The sequence below is a fragment of the Blastocystis hominis genome (assembly GCF_000151665.1).
Source record: "Blastocystis hominis, Singapore isolate B (sub-type 7) whole genome shotgun sequence assembly, scaffold_19".
Lineage (NCBI taxonomy): Eukaryota > Bigyra > Opalinata > Blastocystidae > Blastocystis > Blastocystis hominis.
Genome location: NW_013171826.1, coordinates 236,772 through 261,929, shown reverse-complemented (window position 1 = coordinate 261,929; position 25,158 = coordinate 236,772). Strand labels below are relative to the sequence as shown.

The following is a 25,158-nucleotide window of genomic DNA, read 5'->3' as shown; positions in this document are numbered from 1 at the left end:
GGCGGCTAACGAGGACATGCCAGCAAAATGCTTTCGGAAGTATTGGGTACCGGTACTAACCATACCAGAAGACATTTCCTCCCAAGTATCGTCATCATAAAGAATAGATTTCCAATCAGAAGAAACAGAATTCAAGGTAATCTTCCATGACGACCCTTTTTCAATTGGCATTAGTACTAGTGATTATGAAAAAGAAAATCATACAGGAAAGAGGATAACGCTCCATTGTTTTGGCGATCATTGTACCTTTGAAGATCGTATTATTATACTGGCCCTGAATCTCAATCCAGGATCCACTGGTCCAACTTGTTCCCTCCCTACCTGAGAGATCATCAGCAACCATACGTATCTCGCAATTGCAGCCAGTATTGACGTGTTGACGATTCAGGAATGCAAATGTCAAGCTCACGAAGTTCGTAGTTGACAAAAGGGGGACTATCGTAAACTACCTCACTTCCCATCATAATTTGAAAGGATTCATCGGATGCTGCATATTCACTCTGTTTTATCACCTTTAAGTAGAGGTGGCCAGCATCGCAAGAAAGAGACGCCACAAATAAACCTATTCGTAGAAGAGATTCAAAATAATGTACAAAGAGCAACAAGCAACTGGGTCATTTTTATATTGTGAATTGTTTGTATTGAATAGTGCATCCAATAGAAAAGCTCAGCTGTTGAAGCTTGTATTGAAGGGGATTGGCTAGCTCAGTGAACACCCCGATTATCGAGAAACAGAGAAGAGTAGAAATCACTTCCATTAGGATGCATTGCCCAGATATAGACTGAAACGAGGTATTTATGTTTTGTGTGAAAGTGGAGAGATCGGGTGTTTCATAGAAATAGTGATGCGGTTCTGTAGTTTATTCTATATCCCACTCAAGAATAATATACATTGGACCCTATGCATCCAGTAGTGACGTAGTCCGTTATCAAGGAAAATGCTTAAGCAAGCACTGACTTGAATTATCATACACAATAATAATTAATATACACATCATTCTGTGTATTAATCATTTATATGAAAAATAGAAATCATGATAATAGATTGTTGATATATCAAATACGTCTAAATAGGAATATTGAACAGAGATTTGTGCTGTTTTGTGCTGTGGAATGGTACAAAAAAGATGACTACAATTCAAACATAAATATCGTTTATTAATATCATTCTGTCAGTGTTACTAACTCTGACATTCTAATCCAGTAAATGATTATCAAGTCAAAAAAGATAATAGATAATAAATGACATACCCAGTAATCTTTGAATCTATGTTGTGATAGAGATGTTTTTAAAAGAGTGTAATTTATAGATATTTGAATAAAAGACTAGGTTAGAAGTTGTTTCTTGTTTTGAAATTGTATTACAGTTTAATCGACTCCAAATATCAAATACATCACACAGATGCCTTGGTGCTGTAGTTGTTAATATGATCATAAGTATCATTTTTTACATAATTGTGTGAATTACTCAACGTATAACAGTTAATGATGATGATGATGAAGTAGTAATCGACATTGTTATATCTATTTATTTTTGGATATTAAAGTCCATTTCATATTTTGGTTCTCTAAAACAATACTTTATAACAAGTCATTTGAGAATTCCTGCAATAGTTTGTATTTTTAATTGATTGTTCATTTCTCTGAACCAAACTGAAAATCCTCATTCAAAATGTATTGCAATGATGTTTGATATACGATAATGATAAATGATGATTCGATATCAAGAAGATGAGTGAATGGGGTTGTAACATGGAAATAAAAATTAATCAAAGAGTAGAGTATTTCAGTGAAATACTGAAGCAAATGATTTGAATGAGCATCGATTTTGTGTTTTTCTCTTCTTATAATTCAAGGCAATACCTTAACCAAAGTACTCTATGATTAGCGCAGCCAAAGTGAAAGTATGTTTTGTTCAACGTTTTATCCTGCACCTTTTAGAAATCCACACAAGGATATCAGTTTTCTATTACTAACATAGATTTGTTTACATTAACTCAGTTCATTGATTTCAAAATGCATTCATTATCACTCTTTTATCATACTATCTCGATTAAAAGGTTGGTATTTCGCTATAATGACCAAATATCGATTCTTATTTGTCAATATCACTTCAAGTACTGGCTATCGTTGTGAAATGAATTGTTTAACAAATGAATATTCTATTTAATAACTGATTCATGATTGTTTGTTGTTCCAAAGTATGCAAGTCCAAATTTCAAATCAATTTGATTTCTAGAGAAATGATATGTGGATTCTGCCAATTTGTCAACACAGTGTGGTGTCGTTATGGCATAGTTTTTACTTCCTATGACTACCAATCAGCAAATGCTAAGTATCTTCTTTAATGCCTAGTTGATTGTTCTCCGAATATATGTGTATTTACTAGTTTTATTTTATGGTCGAAAAGTATTATGGTCATTTCCATGTTCGTTTCAGTGCCCTTGCCCCAAATAACAGCAGAAGGGTTTCTTCAACAGATTTCAATTGGTTTGTTCAAAAAATCCCTCATGATTCTTTATCTAAGTGCATTTTAAAGATGTTGACAAATTATGATACCTTCAGTTATTCTCACCATTAGTTGATTCCTTTCATCATCATTTGCTTTTTTACACAAATATCCTTGATTTCTGCCCTTTTGACACACAACTATAATACTTACAATCTATATAACTATGAATCTATTTCTATGCATACCCATTTCTGTAAAAAGTATTAAGGTTTTTTTGTGATTCACAATTCAGTCTTCCTAGTGTTTTACAATAGAATACTCTGTGACGCTTCTTTATTACGTGACCTATTGTGTTACGAAAACAGATATATGGGTGAATACTACTATGGCTGACAGAGTAAAATGTCATCATCCTGTTACTTAGTCGCAAAAAAACACAGAAAACCATATACTATACTTGCTAAACTGCGCACACAGCAAGTTAATTAATAAATGGAATAGTTGCCCTATTTTTCTAGAAAATAGTCCATTACCATAATAGCCAATATCTAATGAATGATTTGTTTGTAGAAGTGTTCTCATTCCCTTTCCTATGATCCTTGATTATTTACCTTGAACAATCACATTCTACCTCTAATATCGATATTCGTAGGATCCTATCGTATACTCTCATTCTACCTTTGAAAACTGTATTTATCTTCAATCCACCAAGAGTCATATGATATTCATGATTACAGTACTATCCACTAACATCGATTACAAGCCTATCAAGATTATCTTAGCATTGATTAAAGCATGTGATTATCGTCCCTTCGATCTCCAGTATTTGGGATTCTTCTATGAAATACATGCCAATGTATTATTTATTCTGTCCGTATTTTTGGTTTTCATATCAATCCTTGAATTGACAGACTGAGGAGTGAAATGAAAACTCTATGTGAATATTCTCAAATTCTCATACAAATGAATGACCTTTCGAGTATTTCTGACTGATTTCTCCAAAAGCATCTATTCTCACTATCAATTCGTGAAAAAATGTATTTTTATTGTGAATTATCGCATTCCACAACATTTTGAATCTGCTTTTAGATAAAGGTGTCTATGATTGACTTCCAAACACTCTACTCTTATCCACAATACGATATTCCATTGCTTATAGTGTAAATAAACAAGAATTACTTATGAGCATGACAAAGTGCATTTCCTCTTTTGATGGATATTCGCACTAATTCCTACACACAATCGATATAGCTATCGATACTCATACTTGAATCATAAATTAAAACCTTGTCTCAGTTAGATTTGTATAGTGCCTGAAATACCACGTAGAGGGTATTGAATTGTGCCTTCAGATAATTGCAAGTGGTTGTGATAAAATATCATCCATATCTACCTTTCAGAATCATGCTCTCTTTTCTGAACGCTCAAGCCTCGCAGGCACATCTACACTTCTTGGCAACGCTTCCCCATCCACATCTTATACGATTCTCAACGGATTTGTCAACAAACAGCACAATAAGGGGAATCCTTATTATTCAGATAATTTTTTTATTTTAGGTCAAATATAATGGTTGGAGAATGTACTATCTTGATCCCGTGCTAATGAATAGCAACGTTGACCGAAATTAACGGAGCTGAGTATTTACTTGATAGATATACTACGCTTGGCGATCCAGAAACCTTGGTAAAGAGGGGAATACAATACAGTGTTCAGCGATTCCAGGGAGAACACAAAAATGAATATCTTTTGCGTTCTGTTACAGGCTCTGTTAATTTGTATGAAAATAACGTATTGAAACAACAATGGAAAGAAACTAAACAAGGAGTAAAATTGGATGAGTTCATTGCTTATAAGAATGGACGAGTTGAGTTCCGTCAACGATTTCGAGATATCACCGAGCAAACCAACTTTTATAAGATTGTTAACCACAGGAAAGGACTTCGAATGGAAATCTGGTCAGCCACAACAGGACATTTGATGTATCACGGAGAATGCAATAATAAGTTCCAAAGAGAAGGTTGGGGCATAGAGTATAACGAAAATGAAGGTAGCATGGTCGTAGAAGGTATTTGGAGCAAAGGATTGTTGAAAGAAGTAATTCGACTCTTTAAGGGAGACACGATGACAGAATTGAAGCGAAACGGAGCAGACAGTTTAGATCCAACCAAACGAATTCCGATCTATATGGGTGGCTTTCGTTATGATGAAGACAATGAACGATTTGTTCGTGAAGGGAAAGGATGTCTGATTGATGAAGAGACTGGAATCGCTACTCGAGAATGTGAATGGAAAGATGGAGAAGAAGTGAGTGGCGTGAATCTGTACGGTGGATGGTATAGCCAGCAGGAAATGCAGGAGCTATTTTATGTTCCTGATAATACGATAACAATCAAGGAAACAGAGGATTTGAGGAATCTGAGTATTCAAGTGACCGATTTGAAGATCTCACCGCATTGCTGTAACGATCTGAATGAACTAAATTTGAATCGATTCGCGTGGTTACGATCGATCGAAATCGGCAATGACTGTTTTGAATCCGTGCAAAGATTCAAAATCGATGGACTGAATCGATTGAAAACGATCAAAATCGGCAAGAATTCATTTACTCAGAAAAGGAATGGAAATGGAAATGATGAATCGAAATCATTCCACCTATTGAATTGTGAATCATTGGAATCCATTCAAATTGGTGAATATAGTTTCAGTGATTTTGCTGGAGACTTTGAATTGAAGAATCTACCACAACTGCAATCCATTCAGATTGGTAGCAAGCAGAACAATTCGAAGAATTTTGCTTATAGCTCCCTTGTACTCCGAGGTACATAGTACTTTTAAAGCTCAATATGCAGATCTTCCTAGCCTTGTATCTATCGTTTTAGGCCGTAATTCGTTTAGTACATCAAAGTCAGATGTATTCGAAAGTATGGAATTAACTCGATGCGATGATTGGAATAGATCTTCCTTCTCTACAGTCTATTGAACTCTATGTTCATGCTCTTAATGGTAGATCTGGAGATCCAGACTGCTCTCTGACAATGCGAAGTAGATATTAGTGAACAGAGAGATTGATATTAGATCTTCCCAAATTAACTCGCCTTTTCTCTTTTGGAGGTAGTTTCATACATTACAAAAAAGTAGTCCTAGAAAGTACTCAATACATAAATCGTAATATAGCTTAGATATACCAAGTCTTGAATCGGTTTCTCTTCCTAAAGATACATATGATAATGATCCGTTTTGGAATGTTCAATCACAGACTATTTCCAGTAGTTTTGTTTCCAGTATTATAAATAGATGTCTCTCGAACTCTCACTGATTTGTTCTCTGTTGCACGACAAGCCATTGTCTCCGATCTGAGCCAACTAGATAGACTGCAAGACAATATTACTGCATTATCCATTTCTTCAAATACGTATAATAATAATGACATACTCGATTTGAATCGATTTGGCTCGCTGACCACTATTATCATTGGAAACAATTGTTGTAGTTCAGTGCAAAGATTCAAGATCGATGGATTGAATCGATTGAAAACGATCAAAATCGGCAGTAACTCGTTCACTCAAAGCCGAGATGGGAATCAGAAAAATAGATGGAAATCATTCCACATTCTGAATTGTAAACAACTAAAATCACTAGAGATTGGTGATAACAGTTTTAGTGATTTTGCTGGGGATTTCCAGTTGAGTTGTCTTTTGTCGCTGCAATCCATTAAAATAGGCTTTGCAAATGCATTTTCTTACTGTTTCTACGGTAGCACCTTTATTGTCCGAGGTTTGCTTAGGGGTTGAAATGATGACTCTGCAGATCTTCCAAATCTCGAATCGATTGAACTAGGCGGTCAAACATTCCGTGAATCTTTGTCAACGGTCATAGAAAGTATCGAATCGAAAGGGATGAGATAATTGAAATAGATCTTCCCAAATTGCGATTCATTGCACTTGGTAAATGGGCGCTTTGCGGACAAAGGGATGAATCCTGTTCGTTGATAATGCGAAGTATGGGAGAAATGGTGTGAAGTGATTGAATGTAGATCTCTGGAATCTAATTTCAATAACCGCTGTTTGGGGCAGTTTCTATTTTGCTTGTGATGTGCATCTTGAAAGTTCGTTCTTTCTGGTTATTGATGATGATTTAGATATTCCAAGACTTGAGAACATTATGTTGCCAGATTCGTTCAATAGAGTCAGACTTAGAAACGTGCACAGTTCATTGCTACTGTTGCTTGTTATTTTGTAGATATTACTGCCCAACTTGTCCGTCTTGTGGACAAACATTAACCTTACATCGTTCCGTCAGGGTCCAATTGCTCTGCTTTGTGTTGCTATCGATGTTCTTGCTTGTTTGTTTCATTCCTTGAAAGAAAATGCTTCCTTCTCTTTTGATTCACCCACACAAACCAATCCATTTCTCAACTTCCTTGATACAACAAACAACAAGACATGGAAAAACTCTTCATAAAAATGCAACGTATTCAATTCAATTCAATTCAATTCAATTCAATTCAGTACAGTCGGAGCGGGTCCTCCTCTCTTCAATCTCTTAATGATCTCTGCAAACGAAGGTCTTGCATCCGGATCCTGATCCCAACAATCCCGAATGAGCGTCGCATACCACTCAGGACACGTATCTGGAATTGGCAATCGCTTCTTATGTGTATGCACCATCATCGCGACCTATCCTTCATCCTCTTTCGATTGCTTTACCTGCATCGGCTGCATGCCATCGTACGGGATTTTCCGAGTGAGCAACTCCCACAGATTGATTCCGTACGAGTACACATCGGCCTTTTCTGTGTAAATGTGTCCGCCGATCACTTCCGGAGCCATCCATTGATACGTTCCGCACTGCCCAGTCATCATTCCGTGGGCTGCAGCCGACTAAAAAGAATGAAAAGAGCAAAACATCGAGTACCTTGAAGCGAGAAAGGCCGAAATCGCTGACCTTCGCGGTCCATTTCTCATCCACGAGGATGTTGAGCGATTTCAAATCGCGATGAATGATGATCGGCGTGGAGGTGTGAAGGAAGTTCATTCCGCGCGCCACGTCCAGCGCGATCCGAACACGACGCTGCCAGGGAATCTGCACCGCGTAGTGCTCCTCGTTCTCGTCGACCGTGTCGTGCAGCAGATCGAACAGATTGCCGTTGTGGCAGTATTCGGTGACCAAACACACCGGATCCATCACCAGCCCCATAAAAATCACGATGTTCGGGTGCCGCAGCGCGCGCATCAGCACCACTTCCGAGTGGAAATCGCGGATCGCCTTCGCAGACATTCTGCTAACGCGCAGCTTCTTCACGGCCACTTCGCACCCGCGATACATTCCATGGTACACGATCGCGAAGCCTCCCACGCCGATTCGCTCGTCCACTTCGATCTCCGACCATCGAATCTGGATCCCCGTCAGCTGCAAATCGCTCAACGCCGACTGCAGCGCCGTCATCACTTTCCGCTTCAGCGCTTCGTCCGCCTGGCTCTCCGATTTCTCGATTCGCGACTCGTAGTCCACTTCGTCTTCGCTCGAATCGTCCTCCACCAGGCCTGCGTTCCGCACCACCGACGACAAGCCGCGACGATGCGTCGGCGTCGGCGTCGGCGTCGGCGGCTCGCATGCTGGCGCTGGAGGCTCGCGCGCCGGATTCATCAGCGGAACGATGGTCGTCTTCGAGGCTTCAGCGGGCTTTCCGAGGAGGCTGGGCAGCTGGGCGGGGCGGGAAGGCAGCAGAGAAGGCGCGGGAGGAGGAACGGTCGGCTGGGCAAAGGGCTGTGCGAAGGGCTGAGCGGAAGGCTGGGGAGGAGAGAAGGGCTCTTGGGGGTTGGGGGAGAACATGTAGTCGACGGAGAAGGTGGAGGAGGGACGGGCAGGATTCATCGCGCGGTAGGAGGGACCGTTGAAGAGACTCACTGCTTCGGGAGCGGGGGAAGCGAAGCCCGCGTTGAATTGGGAGGATTGGGAGGGCTGCGAGGGCTGTAAGGGTTGCAGGGGTTGGGAAGGCTGCGGAGAATGGAAGGGAGGCGAGGACTGGCCTTGAAGCGCCTGCATGGGTTGCATGGGTTGAATGAGTTGGAGAGGCTGCATTGGTTGGATTGGCTGCATTGGTTGCATGGGTTGAAGAGGTTGCATGGGCTGCATGTTTTGAATGGGTTGCATGGGCTGGATTTGATGAAGTGATGAAACTGGCTGCAAGGGTTGGGGAGCATTCTGAAGAGAGTGAATTGATGAAACTGGCTGCAACGCCTGCATGGTTGGCTGCATGGTTGGCTGCATGGTTGGCTGCATGGTTGGCTGCATGGTTGGCTGCATGGTTGGCTGCCTTCCCTGCATCGGCATTAGTGGTTGCTGCGGCTGGGGAGGCGAGGCGAATCCTCCGGGGATCGGCGTAATGGACTGATTCAAACGCACCGGAGCCAGCATGGGTCCTCGCTTATCGAACACATAGTTCCCTTCGTTATGATTCAGACTCGGCCGCATGCTCCACCCCACATCCTGCTGCACCGCCGCCGGACCGAGTCCCGAATAGTCCAAATCCAGCAGATCCTCCTCCACGTCGGAGGGCTTGGCTTCCTCCTGCTTCGACTTCGACCTACGCTCGCAATCCCTGCTCCCGCTCCTACTTCACCACCACCGGAATCCACAGTCGCTGGATGTATTTCTGCTTCAAAAACGACGCCCACGCTGCGCATCACATCGCTCCCGCGTCCCTACCGCTCGGCGACGCGTCCAGCGCCGGTCGCTTCTCCTCCGGCAGCCGATTCTCCCAGAACGCCTTCGCTTTCTTGTTCCCAATCTCCGCAGCCGCCGCCACCCACTCCGGCCGAAGCACTTTCGCCGTCGTGCTGTGCACCTCGCTGATGCTTTCCTACGCGGAACGCGCCCCGACCGCTCCTACGCCCAGCTGCTGATGGATCTTCTGGCAGATCGCGCAGAGAAACACGCCCAGATTCACCGAGAAATACTTGACCGGCGCGCGGCCGCACTCCACGCACACCTTGTTCTCTTTCCGGATCAGCACCTTCTTCATCGCCTGCCGCGTGTTCTCCTCCGCGCGCTGCGTTCCCACCGTGCCGATGAGCGGGACGATCGCTCCCTTCGCGGTGACCTTGTACAGCGAGCCCAGAAGGTGCACGTTCTCCTCGTTGTCCGACGACCCGCTGTCTTCATCGTCCAGATCCGCTTCTTCCAGCATGTCGTTGTCCCCCACCGACATAAAGCTGTCCAGGATCTTCCGCGCCGCTGCACGCGCGCGCCGCGGATGCTTCTCCAGCGGGCTCTTCGCGGGAATGCTCGGAATCTACGCGTCAAACCCCGATCACGCGCGCACGTCGTCGAAGAGATTGAGTTCCTGGATGTTCTTCGCGCGCATGATGATCTCGCGGAGCGCCAGCCGCTCTTCCTCGTAGCGCGCCAGCGTGGACTGCACGATGTCGGGCTCGTCGTTCTTGCTGAGCAGATCGGCCATCACCACGGTGAGCGAGAGATAGATCGAGTGAGCCTCTTCGATCATCGGGCGGATCGCTCCATTAATCACCGGGTCCGTGTTGGCGAGCGCCCAGCGCAGCGCCAGGTTGAGATTGGCGAGGAGCGTGGAGAGGCGCGCGGGGACGTTGACTTGGTCCTCGACGTCGAGCTCGGCGCCCTCGACGAGCGCGTAGTTCATTCCGAACTCCGTGTATTTGTTCAGGAAGTACACCTTGTTCGTCAGAATGTTCGCGAAGCGCGAGATAAACGGCGCCCAGTTCATGTCTTTCCGCTTGTCCTCGCTCTCCTACGCCTCGCGCCCTCGCCGTTTCCCCACTTCCACGATTTTCCAGCGCGTCGAGATCTCTTTGAGCAGCGACACGTGCTTGAACGATTGGTACACGACCTCCTGCGTGCTCAGCTGGAACACGCACAGCGTCGTGGTCAGCGCCTTCACGGCGACGATTTCGCTCGCGAACAGCGGCCGTCTATCCGTCAGCCCTCTCTCTGCGCGCCCACTTCGACAAGAGCGAGAAATAGAAGTCGATCGAGTGGTTCTCGTACGCGGCGATCGCGATCTTCTTCATCGATCGGCGCGGCGGCGGCTCGGGAACGCGCGACGTGCACTTCAGCACCCACCGCGTGTGGTTCTTCTTCCCTCCGAAGTACTGCAGCATCGACGTGCGGATCCGGTCCGTCATCTCGCCTGCCTCGCGCTTCTGCTGCACCAAATCATCCACGTCGCTGCTCGACGACAGATCCGAGTCGCTCAGCTCCAGCGACGTCGAGTATTTCCCAGAAGACGTGCTCTTTCCGGAGCTGCCGCGCTGCGCCGGCTTCGTGACTTGCAGTTTGTTCGATCGCTCGCGCGGAACCGACGTCGATTTCGGCCTCGTCAGCGTCGCTTTCTTGCTTTGAGGCTTCGGCTGCACAGGCTTTCGACGCTGCTGCTGCGCGTAGTCCAGCACGGCCGAGGCCTCCTGCGTCATCCGCCAGCGCGTGAACCCCGAGGCCTTCACCACCACGTCGACAATCGACGGCCGTCTGCGAGTGAGGCGAAGCGAGGAGACTCACTTGTTCACGTCGGCGGTGAGCAGGCGACGGATGATCTCGAGAAACTCCGCGGAGTATTTCTTGGCCTCGTTGGCGGGGAAGGTGAAGCGGCCCGCGATGAGCGATCGCGTATCGATCTTTCCGTCGACGGATTCGAAGGGTGTCGAGAAGAAGGCCAGATAGTACATGAGAATGCCCAGTTCCCACACGTCCACCTTCTCCGAAATCTTGCGGTGCTTCGAGTTCGAGGTGCTGCACGTTACGGGAGATAAAGCTACGATACAGATCGCAAAATTCGGGGGGAAAATAGGCGGGATCCGCCACCAACTCGAGCTGTTGCTCCACGATGCGAGATTCTTCCATGGTGTGGGGAGTCTGCACATTCAGAGTCGGAAACGCAAATACGATCATGTTGGATGTCATAGAACGCGCAGCTTCCAGTTTGCAACGACCACTCGCATGGACATAAATGTAATTGGGCTAGGTCGTCAAAACGATTGGGTGGATCGCGTACATTGACGTTGCGATAGCTGACGGGAGGGTCTTCCGTGTGGAGAACAAACAGAGCGCAGGCTACGTCACGCAAAATGGCGAGTAGCATCTTTTCAGAAAACGTCTGCGGATAGGTCTGTGTTACGACATCCGAGAGAAGACCACCATCACAATGCTCCGTGATTATGACGCCTCGGACCAAATTTTCTTCATTATATATCTCGGAGTCGTAGTAGCGAACAAGATTTCCATGGATTGGCATGTGTTTCTACAAAGTAAGCAACGCCTCTGGATTTCAACCCATTGAAAGATTTCTTGTTTTAGCCGGTTTAGGCTCTTCATATCTCCTTGATCAAAAGTCGCTACTCGCACATCATAAACTTGGTTTGTTTCAATATCATGAGCTAGATAGATTTTCCAGTAGCTATCTATCCAATTAAACAAATGCAGTCAACGATCTCACCTTCATAGAGAATGTCCTTGATACGAACAGTCAACTTGGATGTACTGATTTCCTTCCCTTGAGAATTTCCCATCGTCCGCTTTTACAACTAGACTAGAGTAAGCGCTCGTAATTCTCAAGAAATATGAAAGTCTTGATTCCCGTGAAACAATGATTTTTGGAATTCACGTTTGGAAGGGGCGTATCTTTTGGCGGACGTCCGCTTTTTAAATATTGCGAAGTAGTACCTCACCCAAGCCAGGTTTTGTTAAGTTCGTGATGGGTTTAAAGCTGAAAACTCTTCTTGATCTTACAAATCGCTATGGCAGCGTGTTTGTAGTGCATTGAATGATCATTTCAGCGAGGGACGTACATTTGTAAGAATACGATTCTGTGGGATCCCCTATTCTGCTACTTGTGCTTTTTCCAAATTCGCAAAATGTCGCTTCTACTGCGTGTTGGGAGATGCTTCACGGCTCCGTGTTCTGTTGTACCCCAAGGCAAGTTGTAATGACCTTCGCATGACCTTCTAGTGTTTTGTCGATTTGCGCATAATCAGTCGGGAGGAAAGACGTTGAACGGGCGTGATTCCAATCCAAAATATCTGGGTTTGAAGAAATTCGGAGGGTACGCGTATTTTTGAGTGTCGATAATGAGTTAGAGAGAAAGTCATTCCGGGAAACATTATTATGCGTCAGCGGGGAACCAAATTCCATCCTGGTGAGTTTCGCAGACTTTTTGCCTTATTTGTAGGGCAAGGTGTTGGCATGGGTCGTGATCACACTTTGTATGCGCTGACGGAGGGGTATGTGCATTTCACTTGGAATCCTTTCAACAAGAAGCAGGTTGGGTGTGTGAGTGGTGTTCTGACACTAGACAATCGACATTACAGAGAAGCCGATGCCTACAACGCGTATCACGGATCCTCGTAGTGTTCCAAGACGTATTTGGGGTTAAGTCAGCAATTCAGTTCTTCCAATTCTTCAGGTTCATTCGTTCGTTCGTTCGTTTGTTCGTTTGTTTAGTTCCTTGTTTTCCACAAACACTCCAAAATCCAATCATCACTCCCATCATCATCATCATCATTACTACTCTTCATCCGAATACGAATAGCCCGAATAATCCGAATACTCCGAATACTCCGAATACTCCGATTCCGATTCCGATTCCGACTCCGATTCCTCCTTGCTCAGCGTCTGCGTCTCCATCGCCTCCACTTCGCTCTCCGGCACGCGATACACTCGAATGAATCCCTTCAGCGGATCCTTCATCAGAATGTAGTGTCCGTTCTCCTCCTTGCTCAGCAGCTTCACGAAATACTCCACGACGGCCCACATGTTCTGCTCGTTCAGCATGATTTGCTTCTTAAACGTCTCCAGCGAGAAGTTCTGCACGCCCAGAATCACATGTCCGCTGTTTCTACCGCTCATCGCCCTCCCTCTCTCCCTTACATATCGTCCATCTTCCGACGACTCACATACCCGATCTTCACCAAATCCACGCCGGCCAGCACCGCCTGCACGCCCCACTTCGACAGCCGATAGTTATTGTTCTTCATGTCCTCCGTCAGCGCGTAGCCCGGCTACTCTCGACCCCCTCGCTCATCCCTACGCTCGCCGCCAGCTTGCTTCGCCAGCGATTCGTCAGCGGCGTCCGATTACACCACTCGTTCACCGCGTACGCGTTCAGCAGCTGCGGCTTCTCGCGGTTCGTCTGCACGCCGTGGACCTCCGTGCGCACCAGCAGCACCTGCCCGTCCGACAGCGTGAACTTCCGGTACCGATACATGCGGTTGATCTTCTCGGGGTTCTACGCCTCACCCGCAGAATTCGAGCGAACATCGTCGGGGAACGGCGACGGGAACTCGCAGGCCGTCACCTCGGACGTCATGATCTGCTTGGCGAAGTCGCGGTTGATGTCGGTCACCTCCTTCCTGCCGATCACCCCTCCCTTCCACGCCTACCACAAGCAGTTGTTCTTGTTCTCCTCCTCCGTCGGCAGATCCGCGGACGTCTCGTTCACCGAGTACTGGTCGAACACGCCGTCGCGGTGCGAGATGAACAGGCCGTTTTCGTTCTTGATCACCTCCAGATCCCTTCCCGTTACGCGGTTTCCACGGTTCCCTACCAGCTCAGCTGCGAGCGGATCGCCACCATCAGCTGGGACAGCGCCACGTCGGTGGTGTAGATCTGCGCGGCCTTGGAGTTCACCAGCTGCGCGATGAACGGGTCCTTCATCACGGAAGTGACCTTCAGATCGCCGCTCGCTGCGTGGTCCTCCAGAGCCGCGGTTTTCTTGAGGTTGACCGAGTCATAGAGCGGGTTGTAGGTGTTGTAGCTACCGCACGAAGCACTAGATGGGAGAGAAGGGGTAGGGAAACAATTCGGAGACGGCGGGGAGGGTTTTGAGAGTGAGTTGCGCGAGATCGCGGAAATCCACTTGGAACAGGCTCGGCCATGTACTTTTGATCTAGATTACAACCGCGAAATGCAGCTACCGTGATCGAGGGCAGATGCAGGAAGTCATAGTTACGACGCTGGTACTGCGAAGCGCCCTTCTTCTGCGAACTGCGACCCTTGCCTCCAGACGCCGCCTGGTTTGCGTTGTTCGCATTGTAGCTGGCCTTTGTCTTTGTGTGCAGCACTATTCCTCAGAGAGAGACCAAGAATCCCACATTTGCTCTTGTGAGACACGGGCGTGTGCATTTTGTCCACTTTGACGAAGTCGCCATCGTTCTGTTCCACATCTATGTGTGAGCATGCCACAAAAAAGCACAAGTACTACTTTGCAGTCTCTGCATACCGGAAAGCATATTAATATCGATAATCATTCCCAACTTATCATCTCGACTAAAAGACTCAAGGGGCAAGTCCTGAAATTGCTCCGGAATGGAACATGGACCCCAACCATTCGAATTAAAAGCAAAATCGGGAATTCCATAAACGCTCTGCTCGGGAGTTTGCTCGGCCATTGAATTGGAAAATAGTAAGTGGAGTTTACAGGGAAAACAATTGAGATAGGAAAAATGGAGGAAATTTGGAATAATGAGTGTGTGTAGTTTTTGGTGTATTTACGAGCTATATCTCAAGAAGGAGGATGCTTTTATTCTGTATGCGTTATGATGCACTTTTACCTAGATGTGGCAACTCTTCTTGTCATCTGTTATACACGAGCCGAAGAATTATGCGATGTTGGTAATTTAGACACAACATGCGAAATATATACAATCCATGATTTTACAGTATCTTTAGGAAAGGATAATGACGTGTAGAAGCATGCGAATAATACTTTTGTGTTTTCTGGGAAAGGAGGCATTATGATAGGATGTAACGAGAAGGGTTGCGGATCGTTGGTGTGTAAGAGTGTTGAATGCAGCTTTGCTTTTCGAATGAACGGTTCCTTTGTAATAGCAAATGATGCCACAATCTATGTACACATTTGGGACCTGTTTGAAGTAGGCATCGACTGTCAACATATTCGCATACCAGATATCCATCCGGGAACACGCTTCGATTGATGTGTCCAATGCTGGAAGCGATTCCGGTCCTGGAAAGGGAAGTGACATCAATGGTGCTAGCTATGGAGGTTCAGGCGGTCGAGACGTGGATGACTATTTCACCTACGCATACGACGTTGCTCAAATCGTCGGTAATCCTCTCAATGAGTATGGGATCTTCATTTCCTCCTTCCTTTAGAATGGATAGCTATCTTCTCGGTTCCGGAACCGGTCGCCGTGGAGGCGGCCGAATCTGGCTCGAGTCAAAGAAGATCGAAGTCATGGGCTCTCTCAAAGCGAACGGCGAAGACGGAAACACCTACGGAGCCGGCGGAAGCGGCGGCACGATCGTTCTCCGCGCCCCCATGATCGTCATTGATCGTACCTCTCTCTCTCTCCCGTTTGCTTACTCTCAGAAAACGCAGCCATCTGGGCGAACGGCGGCATGGGGAACCCGGTTTTGCTCGGCAAGAACAGCTGGAAGTTCGGCGGCGGCGGCGGCGGGCGGATTTTTCTCCGTTACTCCGTTTTGGAATGTGGAAACCTCGACGTGATCGTCGCGTAGAAACGTGGAAACGGGGTAATGCGAAGCCGAGGCGGTCCGTCGAGCGGGTTTCGGCGCGGAATGATCGGCGGAGGCGGGACGATCACGCATTTTCTGCACACGGAGAACACCACAATGAGCGACGATTCCCCGCGGGAATCGCAGAGCATTTTCATCACCGTGGATAACCAGGATTTGAAGTCGACCGCGGGAACGCCGCTGAACTTGCCGCCGCACACGATTTCGGGTCTGACGGTGCAGCGAACCGCGGTTTTGTTCTCGAAAACGATCAGCATCCGGGACGACGAGGGAGGCGGCGTGCTGAACCGCGGTTTTACGCTGCGAAACAGCCACCTGGAGCCGTTTGACAGCGGGAATGGGATCGAAATCCACGCGTCGGACATCAGCATTCTTCAGAATTCGGTGCTGAGCTCGAAGACGAAGGTGGCGTTCGACACAAACGAGTTCAAAATGAGCCAGTCGACGATCAAGTTCGGAGGGAACTTGGTGCTGAACTGCAGCGGCATGGTGAATCTGGACGGGACGATCGCGGAGGAATACACGTCTTCGGAGTAGAGAATGACGGGTGTGTGGACGGTAGCTCGCACGTGGCGATCCAGGCGGCCAAGGAAATCACGATTATCGGAAGCGTGAATTCGCAGTTTATCCATCTGCGATCCAACGTGTCGATCAACGTCGTGGGGAGCTTGAAATCGCAGCGGATCGACTGCATCGCCGACGAAGTCTTCTACGAATCGGTACGCAGCGATTGATCGGGTTTTGATCGTCAGTACGACTACATCACGCAGAACTGGCCTCTCATCCAATCCCGTCTCCAGCAACACTACATCTTCCTGTATCTCCTCCTCCTCTCCTCCTCATCTCCAGCATCGCTCCTCTTCTCGGCATCGAAAGCAAGGCCTCCATCGAGGGCGGCAGCGTCTTCCTCGCCGGTCGCTCCACGCTCATCAACGGCCGCATCGACGCCAACGGCAGCGTTCGCTTCTCCTCCTCCCTTCCTCACGCACAGGGCTGTCCCAGCGGCCGCGGGCTCTCTCCGGGCCACGCCTCCAAGTCTCCTCACGGCTGCGCGGGCGGCGGGGGCTACGGAGGCCGCGGCGGCTCGGGCGGACTCGACGAGACGGGCGGCGAAGGCGGCGGGACGTACGGGAACCGGAGCTTCCCGCTGCTGATGGGGAGCGGAGGCGGGAGCATGAGCCAGAGCGGCGGGACGGGCGGTGGCGTGATCGTGATTTACTCGGGCGTGACGCGGATTCTGTACGAAGGAGGTGCGATTGGAGGGCGGCTGGGACGTAGTGGTGTCGGCGGATGGCAGCACGGCGTCCGCGGAGACCAGTGGCGGCGGCTCGGGGGGCAGCGTGTTCTTCATCAGCGACGAGATGGATTTCCACGGGGAAGTCCACGCGGACGGCGGGCAGGTGGGCGACGGGCGGGAGATTGAGGGGCAGGGCGGCGAAATGGGCGGCGGCGGAGGCGGCGGCGGGCGGATCATGTTCCAATTCAACGCGTCGACGCACACGACCTCGCAGGAGCGCTTCGACGGGCGCTACCACGCGCTGGGAGGGAAGCAAGGCGGGCAGATGGACGGCGCGCACAACCGAACGCACGACGGCGCGGACGGAACCGTCTGGACGTCGCTGGCGCCGTGCAGGCCGGGCTGGGGCTCGGTGTTCTGCACGGAGTGTCCGCAGGGCAGCTACAAGAACACGACGGACGTGTCGCTGTGCGTGCCGTGCGAGAACGCGCCGGAGCACGCGAACTACACGCAGCGCGGGTACGTCGATGCGAACTGCCCCTACGAATGCAATGAGGGCTTCCGCGGGAAGGACTGCCTGACGCCGTTCGAGGAGTTTCTGCGGCAGCTGGGCGGTCCGGTGGTGCTGATCGTGGCGTTCTTGCTGGTGGTGGTGGTGGTGGCGATTATCACGCTCGTGATCGTGCAGTATAACAGTAGGAGCGGCCGGGAACTGCCAGGTAGAAATCCAGGTGCGGCAGTATAAGCAGCTCGAGCAGACGGTGCCTTCCGCGTGGTATTCGCAGGACATCAACCGAATTCGGCAGAAGGAAAAGCTGAACTCGCATTATCTCACGATGAGCACGCTGTCGGAGCACGTGGGGCGGCTCTATTTGGACGGGAAAAACACCTTCTCCAGTCCGTGGAGACTTCCGGAACGGCCGCCAGACTCGCTCTTCCCGCTCATTTTCCTCCCTGAATACGAAAGCTTCCGCGATGAAGTCAACAAGCAACTGGCATACCACGCGTTCTGGAATTGGATTCTGTTCGATTTCGCTTCCTCTCTGACCGTCTAGCCTCGTTCTGGTCTGCCTCGTGTTCCCTCCCATCGCTTTCTATGTGCATTATCGGCTTCGCCGCAGCCGCGCGTTGGCCTTCGAGAACTACATCGCCTGCGGCAATCACTCCTTCCTGCGCGGTCCTCGCGCGCAGGCGCTTCTGGAATCGGTGAAATGCGGGTACGACGATAAATACTCGGTCGCGTACATCGATCTGCTCTATCTGGAAACGACGTCGCCTCCTGAAGGACTGACTGTGGGTAGGGAGAGAGAGGAAGAGTCGGGTGACGGGCAGGATCACCGCATTTACCGCTGATGCTGCTGCTGAGCGGGGACGGAACGGTGCTGAATCCGTACACGATCGATCTGAGCGATGTGCTGGTGATCTCGATTCCGAACTGCAAAGATCTCCAGAAGTTTATCGATCGCGAGTTTAAGCTGTTCTTGCTCGACCTGAATCGACTGCTGCGCGCTGTGGATCCGATCCAAGCGTCGCAGCGAGAAGACGTGATCGCTGTGCGAGTGGGAATGAAACGTGAACGTGAGTCGTAGGAGCAGAACAAAGAGATCATGAATCTCTTCCACGCCAACAATCATCGCTATCAGTCCCTTCTCTCCGCTGGCGTCAAAGTATCCCTCTGTTCCTTCTCTCTTTGCTAGCTCGACCTCGCCATCGCCTGGCCCAACCAGCCTTCCTTCGCGTCCAGCCAGTCGGCAGTGCCCGGAAGGTTCGCTCTGATGGTCTCCGCCAACTCGACTTCGCCCGTCGTCGTTTCGAGACGTCGCAATCTCTCTCTGAAGAAGCAGCCAGCGCAGGGCATTCGCGAGCGCGCGCTCTACGCGTCGTACCGAAAAGGTGCATCCGAAAGGAGCGAGTAACGCGCAGAATCGATGAACAAGGAGGTTTACAGCTCGTCGGACAGCACGTTCTCGCTACCCATATCCGAGAAAAGCTCCATTCGCGAAGAAGCGCTCTCCAAATTCGATTCGGACAAGGCTCTCGAGTCGTCCTTCTCGGCTACGTCCTCCAAGCGAGCGTCCAGCCAACTCTACGACACCACCAATCCGTGCCGAGCGATTTACATCACCCAGCCGTTCGCGGAAAACCAATACCAAATCGCCAAGTCTTTCACCAACATCGCGTATCGATTCTTCATGCGACGGCCTATCGCTCCTCGCCGAATGACCACTCGTCTTTACATCAAATTCATCCTCATCCTCGTCTCCATCATCGATCTTCTCTGTTTCCACTTTTCGATCCACTCAACTCCAGGCGTTCTCACGCTCGATATCAACATGTACTGCACCGATTTCCAAAGAACATCCACGTGTTCCCCCATCGCAGTCGTCGTCTCGATGCTCCTGTTTCTCCGTTTCTCCGTTTGACTCACGTCTAGGTTCCCCTTTTCGATTATTTTAGCTCCGCTCATCACTTTTGTCACTTCGATCACGAACTTTTACAAAGCAGCGTGTTTGTCGCTGTTCTTGCAGTGGATGTCGGTTCCCGCGGTTTTGTCCATGCTTTTCTTCGTGGCGTGGACGCCTTTTGTTGGGAGAACCGTGGTTTTGATTTTGTTTTTGCTGGGTTTGAAGTTTGTGGAGTATAGAGTGGGGCGAATTGGTAGGGGTGTGATGTAGTTATTGCAATGTTTAATTGCGATTTTGGAAACGAGAGAGAAGATCCGAATGGAGAAGAAGGAAGATCATGAATTGCGAAGAGCATTCTCTATGTCGGACGGTGGAACGTAGGGATAGATGGGGTAGGTTGAAGAGTAGGGGGCGAGTCCCGTCCTCAGGTTCCCTTGGAATGGTAATTCGTCCCAAGTACTTAGACCCCACCGTTAACTCCTTTGATTAATCGCTTTCCCTTTGTGTTGAGATAGCATCTCTGTTGGTGTAGTAATTTGCTTATTCTGTCAAAATGTTTTTTCACACTCACAATTCCATTATTGAATGTGACCAGACGCATGCCTCGTGTGAATCCAACTTATTTCTATATCGATATAATAAAGGAAAGCAACGTTTCAAAAAACGATATGAGCTACGCTTTTCTCCACTTCGTATTTGATTCTGTGTTTCACGTTATGAATAGAAGCAGAATATTCTATCGTTTCGATAAAAGAATTAGAAGTGAAGCCTTTTGGAGAGTATCGACGTTTTTTATTATAATGATTGTATAGAACGTGCATTTTCTGTCTTATCCATGTTGATTCTCTTTCTCGCTATGAACTCTATCAATTAGAGTTTGAAACAAGCAAGTTTATGTTTATGCTCTCATTCACATTCAACGGATCAGTTGAAAGTATAGGAACATAAATGGATTCTATGGATTAGAGCTGTTCCTTGTTGATGGTCCTCAAATTGCTTCTGAAGACGGCGATATCTCTATTCTACAGATCGATCCTGCGTTTAGTGAAAGACAGATGGTCCAATCGGAGCCTACGGCAGTTATTGTCACTTCCCCTTCGTACATTCTTTTATTTTTTGAATGTTGATGTTTCAGTGGTTCCTCCAATTCGACTCTATCCGTTGTATATGCAAACAATACATTTTCCATTCCACTTTCTTCCTGCCCTCTCTCTCCCCCGTTTTCCACAGAAATCGTCAGCACATCTGATAACTTTTTCTACTGCGTTCTTCACTCTCCCTCCACGGTCCTCATCGGTGTGTTCGTCGAGTCTCTCTTCGTTTCGCTCCTCAACGAAACAGCCGAGTTCCGATCCATCGAAAAAGTCCGATATTTTGGAAATCAAGCCGTCATCGTTCAGCTCAACTCCTCAGCAGTGATTCTGCGCAATGGAAGGATTGAATCGCGGTTTCGAGGCGAGCAAGTCTTTGTGGACGATTTCTGCAATTCCGGATTTCCGGCTTATTTCTGCCTGGAGAACGAGAAAACAACGGAGTATTCGTTGCTGATGGCCGATCACGCTGTGTTGGTGCGTTCGTTTCTTCGCATTCACTCCCAAAAGCGAGACAAATGTCGGATGGAGCCGCAGACGTCGCTTCAGCCACGCGAAGGGCAGTCAAAACTAAACGAAACTGGGCGTTCTTTGTTTTTCTTTGGGCTTCGCAATCGGATGCAGGTTTTGGAGAAAGAGCTGAAAAAGATTCGCATCCAGGAAGAGGTTTTGGTGTCCATCGAGCGACGTGAGAAGCAGAATGTGCGTTGGAACCGATTTGTGGAGGGGAGAACAGCGATTCGATCGAAGGCAATGGAGATGGCTGCGATTCCGATTGGCGTGGAACGAATTCAAAGCTGGAAAATCGGGAAATCGATCAGAGTCGAACTCGAAGGAGTTTGGAAGGAATCGACTTGCAAAGCGTTTTTTTGGTGTTATGCTTTGTGTCAGAATTGCTCGATTCGTTCAAAGAGAAATCAAATCGCAAACGGAAGGTTCCGCGCTGTTTTCTTCGTCGAAGGGGTCAAACTGCTATCAAAGGACCCGTCCTTTTATTTGTTTGTCAACTGGGATGGGGTGAATCGCTTCCTAGGCGAGTATAGCTTTGCATTGAAGCCGCAAGATTCGTCCGATTACGCTTTGATTTATAAGGAACATCTTGAAAGCTCAAAAGTCATTCATTACCTCAAGCAAATCCCGGGCGTTCGCTTTTCCTTCGTTACTTCCTCGATGAAATGTGCGCATGTTTCCACAGATTTTGACACGATGCTGCTTTTAGAAAAAACGATTCGCAGGATCGATCCGCACTCTTCTGTTTTGGTGGATCGCCTTCCCTTGCAGAAAACGTGTGAATTGATTGAGTCAATATGCGAATGTCTTTTGAATGAGTTACGACTTATAAAAGAGGAGAATTGCGTACTGCGTTGTGAGACCCAGCGATAACGTGTAGAAAACGGAGCCTACCAATTATCAAATACACAAAAGGTTACTGAGGTTACGAATTGAAACGGATGCCTTTTGTTTGAAGCTGTTTTCTTTCATTGAGGGAGACAAGACCCTGCAAATGTGGAAATTGTTACCATAGCAGTTTGTTTGTTTCTTTATGGATTGATTGATTGTTAATGCTTGCGATGAATAGCAGGAAGGGAGAAACATTTTGGATAAACATCTATTTGTATAAAAGTTGGGTGGGGTTACAAGATAATAATTTTCAAACAAACAAAAATGCTATCATATTACACATTTAGTATTTACTTCTTCAAATTCACCAAGAACTTCGAGATTCCTGCATTGTTAGGAACGAAAGTTTTATCACCTTCGTGCCAGTTCGCAGGACAGACTTCTCCGTGTACATCACTGAACTGAAGTCCCTTGATCACACGGATCGTTTCATCCACACTACGACCAACTCCATTATCATTTATATAAATATGACGGATTTTCTGATTCGGATCGATCAAGAACAATCCTCGGAAAGCTTGAGCATAATCCAAACCCGATTTATCTTCATTGTATACTCCATAGTTCTTCATCGTCTCACGAGTCACATCCGAAAGCAACGGAATATTGATAAGACCACCCAGTCCACCCTCAGAACGGGATGCCTTCAACCAACTCAAATGAGTATAAGGAGAATCTCCAGAAATTCCAAGCACCACAGTGTTCACTGCAGCCAACTTGTCCGCAGCATCATTATAAGCGAATATTTCGGTGGGACAAACGAAAGTCCAATCCATGGGGTAGAACAACAGAATTACCCACTTTCCCTTGTAGTTATCAAGCGAAATATTGGAAATTGTTTCAGTTCCTTGAGCTCCATTCAAACAAAAGTTGGGAGCAGTTTGACGAATCGTGACGGGCATTTCTTAACTTAAGTAAATATAGATAAACAAATAAATAAATAATGAATATTAATGTAGAAAGTGAGCTCATTTTTGCTCAAAGAAAAGGTTGGGAACAAATGAATGAAACTCCCTTCTTTTCTCAAAGATTCTAAAAATAGGATTTTCAAACAAACAAACAACTAATAAATGACTATATTGAACACAGAACATCGAATACATAATGGAAGACTTTGGGAGCATAGGATTTCACCTTCTCAACATGAGCAACAGAGCAGTGCAAATTCTTTCCTTTCTGCTGTGCTATAATTTCCAATTCTTTAGTTAGATTCGAAACAAAAGAATCAAACTCATTATCGTGCACATTTTCATGAACATGCAACATGCCTCCCTATTCCTCAATAAATAACATCAATTATACCGTTGGCTTTAGAATCTGCATAGCAAGAGGCCATCCCTCTCTTGAAGAGGGTAATAACCCAAGCAACACTCGATCAGCTAAATCCTTGTATTGTCTCGTTGTTATTCTGTTATCTCCCAATATAACCTACAAATCAACCAGCACACAGGCAATCCTACTTCACATCGATCCGCAACTCCGTTCTGATCAATATTCCGTTTCAATGCTTCCACGCTGTCCGAATTGATTTCAAAACAAAGAACGTGCTTTGCTCCTGATCGCACAGCGATCGGGATCGTGAAGTACCCGATTCCCTGGACATCAAAAGCAAAAAATCAACGCAAACGGCGTAAAGATCAACAACAAATTCGTCGTTTCCACGGATTTCCCCCATTCGCTTTCGTTCCGTGTTGTTCCCGCTAGCAAACATCACTTTCTCGAATGGCCAGGAATACAGAATTCCGTTCTAGACATGATGATGATCATGATGATGATGCCCACCTGGCGAAGCGTTACCCAACCGTCCTCCGCCTCCACTTCGCTATAGATAATGCGAGAGTGGCTCTGCCGCTTGGGACCGCAATCAATTTCATGATGGATTCCAACTCGACCACACTTCGTTATTTCAAGTAATTGATGAAAGAAGGAACTCCACTCCGAAGAGAGCGGGCGTTTCGACAACACACTGGGCATTTCCGTCAATTCATTCCAAAAATCGGCCGATTTTTCGCCCGAAAACGAGACTCTGCTGAACACCAAAATGTTTCCAACGATTTCACTGCGGCGATACGCCACGCTTTTGGAATTCCAATTTTCGCCACGATTTTTACAGAACGATTCGATCAGAACCCGAATTCGGTCCGGCAGAGAATTCGACGGCTTCACGGAAGAAATAATCGCGGGACCGGAGGACAAAATGGGCTGGATCGATTCGGGGGCGTTTTCTGTCAGTTGCCGGAAATCGGGGGTATTTTTGACGGGCACGCCGAAGGACTGATCTTCGAAGCGCGTGATTCTTCGCGTCTTGTCGTAGAGTTGCTTCTCCTCCAAGAACGTTTTGACCTGTTTGACCTTCGATTGACAAAACGCCCACAACGCAAACCAGTTTCGAATCCGTCACGTGGAGCATCCACTGACTCGCCTCCTGCGGAGTTTCTCTCTTCATCTGTAACTCCCGGTGCGGGTGTGAAACTCCCTTTCGAAGAATACACGCACTGGGCGGGAATGCTAAGCAGGCCGGCGCTCTGCAGGAGCAGGACGCGTTGAAATGGGGCATCCAATAGAACACGCCGCCGCCTCCAATGAGCACAACTCGCTCGGCTACGACGTGGATTGTGTATCCCGCGAGAACGGACGGAGTGGGCGGGAAGCAAGACGTGATGTCTGTGATTCGGACCTGCAGGCCGGAGCCTGCGCTGAGCTCGTTGGGTTGGTCGACTTCGATTAATTTCCATGCTGGTTGGAGGCGAGCTGGCTCCATTCCGAGGAGAAGGAATTGATTGGCTGCGAGTTTTTCGCTCTAGGGAGCAAGGAGAGGCGCAAAGTACGCGGCAGTTTTGCAAGGCGAAGCGGACGGAGGGGACGGTGCTCCACTGCCGTTTCGAGAGTTTGAAATGAAAGAGAGAGGAGGTGGGCGGGAGGGAAGAGGTCCCGCCCAAAACGAGAAAAGAATCGTGGGTGGAGTGGGGGAGCGAAGTTGGGGGACAGAGCGGAAGCAAACAGGCGCGGAACAAGGGGCCTGGGGAGGGCTCTGCGTTGTAGAT

At 47.7% G+C, this 25,158-nt stretch overlaps 10 protein-coding genes; 4 read left to right on the top strand and 6 right to left on the bottom strand.

The window, feature by feature from the left end:
* Positions 1-3,966: 3,966 nt before the first annotated feature.
* On the bottom strand, positions 3,967-4,297 carry GSBLH_T00002359001 (uncharacterized protein; the record flags this gene model as incomplete). XM_013040906.1 has 1 exon in its annotated part: positions 3,967-4,297. The coding sequence occupies one exon, from the start codon at positions 4,295-4,297 to the stop codon at positions 4,163-4,165; it is 135 nt and encodes a 44-aa protein (XP_012896360.1). The 3' UTR covers positions 3,967-4,162.
* Positions 4,298-6,952: 2,655 nt separating this feature from the next.
* GSBLH_T00002358001 (uncharacterized protein) lies at positions 6,953-8,507 on the bottom strand (the record flags this gene model as incomplete). The annotated part of the gene is made up of 3 exons (XM_013040905.1): positions 6,953-7,129; positions 7,160-7,300; positions 7,335-8,507. 3 exons carry the CDS (start codon positions 8,505-8,507, stop codon positions 6,953-6,955), a joined length of 1,491 nt encoding a protein of 496 aa, XP_012896359.1.
* Positions 8,508-9,066: 559 nt separating this feature from the next.
* Positions 9,067-11,801, bottom strand: GSBLH_T00006436001 (uncharacterized protein; the record flags this gene model as incomplete). Its single annotated transcript, XM_013040904.1, has 10 exons — positions 9,067-9,131; positions 9,162-9,315; positions 9,346-9,747; positions 9,778-10,221; positions 10,252-10,402; positions 10,434-10,958; positions 10,989-11,219; positions 11,251-11,447; positions 11,482-11,727; positions 11,760-11,801. The coding sequence occupies 10 exons, from the start codon at positions 11,799-11,801 to the stop codon at positions 9,067-9,069; spliced, it is 2,457 nt and encodes an 818-aa protein (XP_012896358.1).
* Positions 11,802-12,330: 529 nt separating this feature from the next.
* Positions 12,331-12,927, top strand: GSBLH_T00002356001 (uncharacterized protein). XM_013040903.1 has 5 exons: positions 12,331-12,391; positions 12,435-12,528; positions 12,563-12,621; positions 12,655-12,746; positions 12,778-12,927. Exons 1-5 carry the CDS (start codon positions 12,367-12,369, stop codon positions 12,856-12,858), a joined length of 351 nt encoding a protein of 116 aa, XP_012896357.1. The 5' UTR covers positions 12,331-12,366; the 3' UTR covers positions 12,859-12,927.
* Positions 12,928-12,950: 23 nt separating this feature from the next.
* Positions 12,951-14,857, bottom strand: GSBLH_T00002355001 (uncharacterized protein). XM_013040902.1 has 9 exons: positions 14,683-14,857; positions 14,576-14,647; positions 14,399-14,544; positions 14,282-14,370; positions 14,029-14,253; positions 13,865-13,996; positions 13,741-13,834; positions 13,513-13,710; positions 12,951-13,483 (listed from the first exon to the last, which is right to left on the bottom strand). The coding sequence occupies exons 1-9, from the start codon at positions 14,711-14,713 to the stop codon at positions 13,349-13,351; spliced, it is 1,122 nt and encodes a 373-aa protein (XP_012896356.1). The 5' UTR covers positions 14,714-14,857; the 3' UTR covers positions 12,951-13,348.
* Positions 14,858-17,133: 2,276 nt separating this feature from the next.
* GSBLH_T00006435001 (uncharacterized protein) lies at positions 17,134-17,798 on the top strand (the record flags this gene model as incomplete). The annotated part of the gene is made up of 3 exons (XM_013040901.1): positions 17,134-17,230; positions 17,259-17,736; positions 17,789-17,798. 3 exons carry the CDS (start codon positions 17,134-17,136, stop codon positions 17,796-17,798), a joined length of 585 nt encoding a protein of 194 aa, XP_012896355.1.
* Positions 17,799-18,053: 255 nt separating this feature from the next.
* GSBLH_T00002354001 (uncharacterized protein) lies at positions 18,054-20,176 on the top strand (the record flags this gene model as incomplete). XM_013040900.1 has 10 exons in its annotated part: positions 18,054-18,241; positions 18,273-18,514; positions 18,550-18,776; positions 18,807-18,884; positions 18,915-19,110; positions 19,141-19,497; positions 19,528-19,618; positions 19,652-19,862; positions 19,893-19,999; positions 20,031-20,176. The coding sequence occupies 10 exons, from the start codon at positions 18,054-18,056 to the stop codon at positions 20,110-20,112; spliced, it is 1,779 nt and encodes a 592-aa protein (XP_012896354.1). The 3' UTR covers positions 20,113-20,176.
* GSBLH_T00002353001 (uncharacterized protein) lies at positions 20,176-22,096 on the top strand (the record flags this gene model as incomplete). The annotated part of the gene is made up of 5 exons (XM_013040899.1): positions 20,176-20,314; positions 20,347-20,401; positions 20,435-20,556; positions 20,589-20,721; positions 20,758-22,096. 5 exons carry the CDS (start codon positions 20,176-20,178, stop codon positions 22,094-22,096), a joined length of 1,788 nt encoding a protein of 595 aa, XP_012896353.1.
* A 283-nt stretch (positions 22,097-22,379) lies between these two features.
* On the bottom strand, positions 22,380-23,016 carry GSBLH_T00002352001 (uncharacterized protein; the record flags this gene model as incomplete). XM_013040898.1 has 1 exon in its annotated part: positions 22,380-23,016. The coding sequence occupies one exon, from the start codon at positions 23,014-23,016 to the stop codon at positions 22,405-22,407; it is 612 nt and encodes a 203-aa protein (XP_012896352.1). The 3' UTR covers positions 22,380-22,404.
* A 172-nt stretch (positions 23,017-23,188) lies between these two features.
* Positions 23,189-24,088, bottom strand: GSBLH_T00002351001 (uncharacterized protein; the record flags this gene model as incomplete). Its single annotated transcript, XM_013040897.1, has 5 exons — positions 23,189-23,386; positions 23,417-23,542; positions 23,575-23,709; positions 23,742-23,861; positions 23,897-24,088. 5 exons carry the CDS (start codon positions 24,086-24,088, stop codon positions 23,189-23,191), a joined length of 771 nt encoding a protein of 256 aa, XP_012896351.1.
* Positions 24,089-25,158: the final 1,070 nt, after the last annotated feature.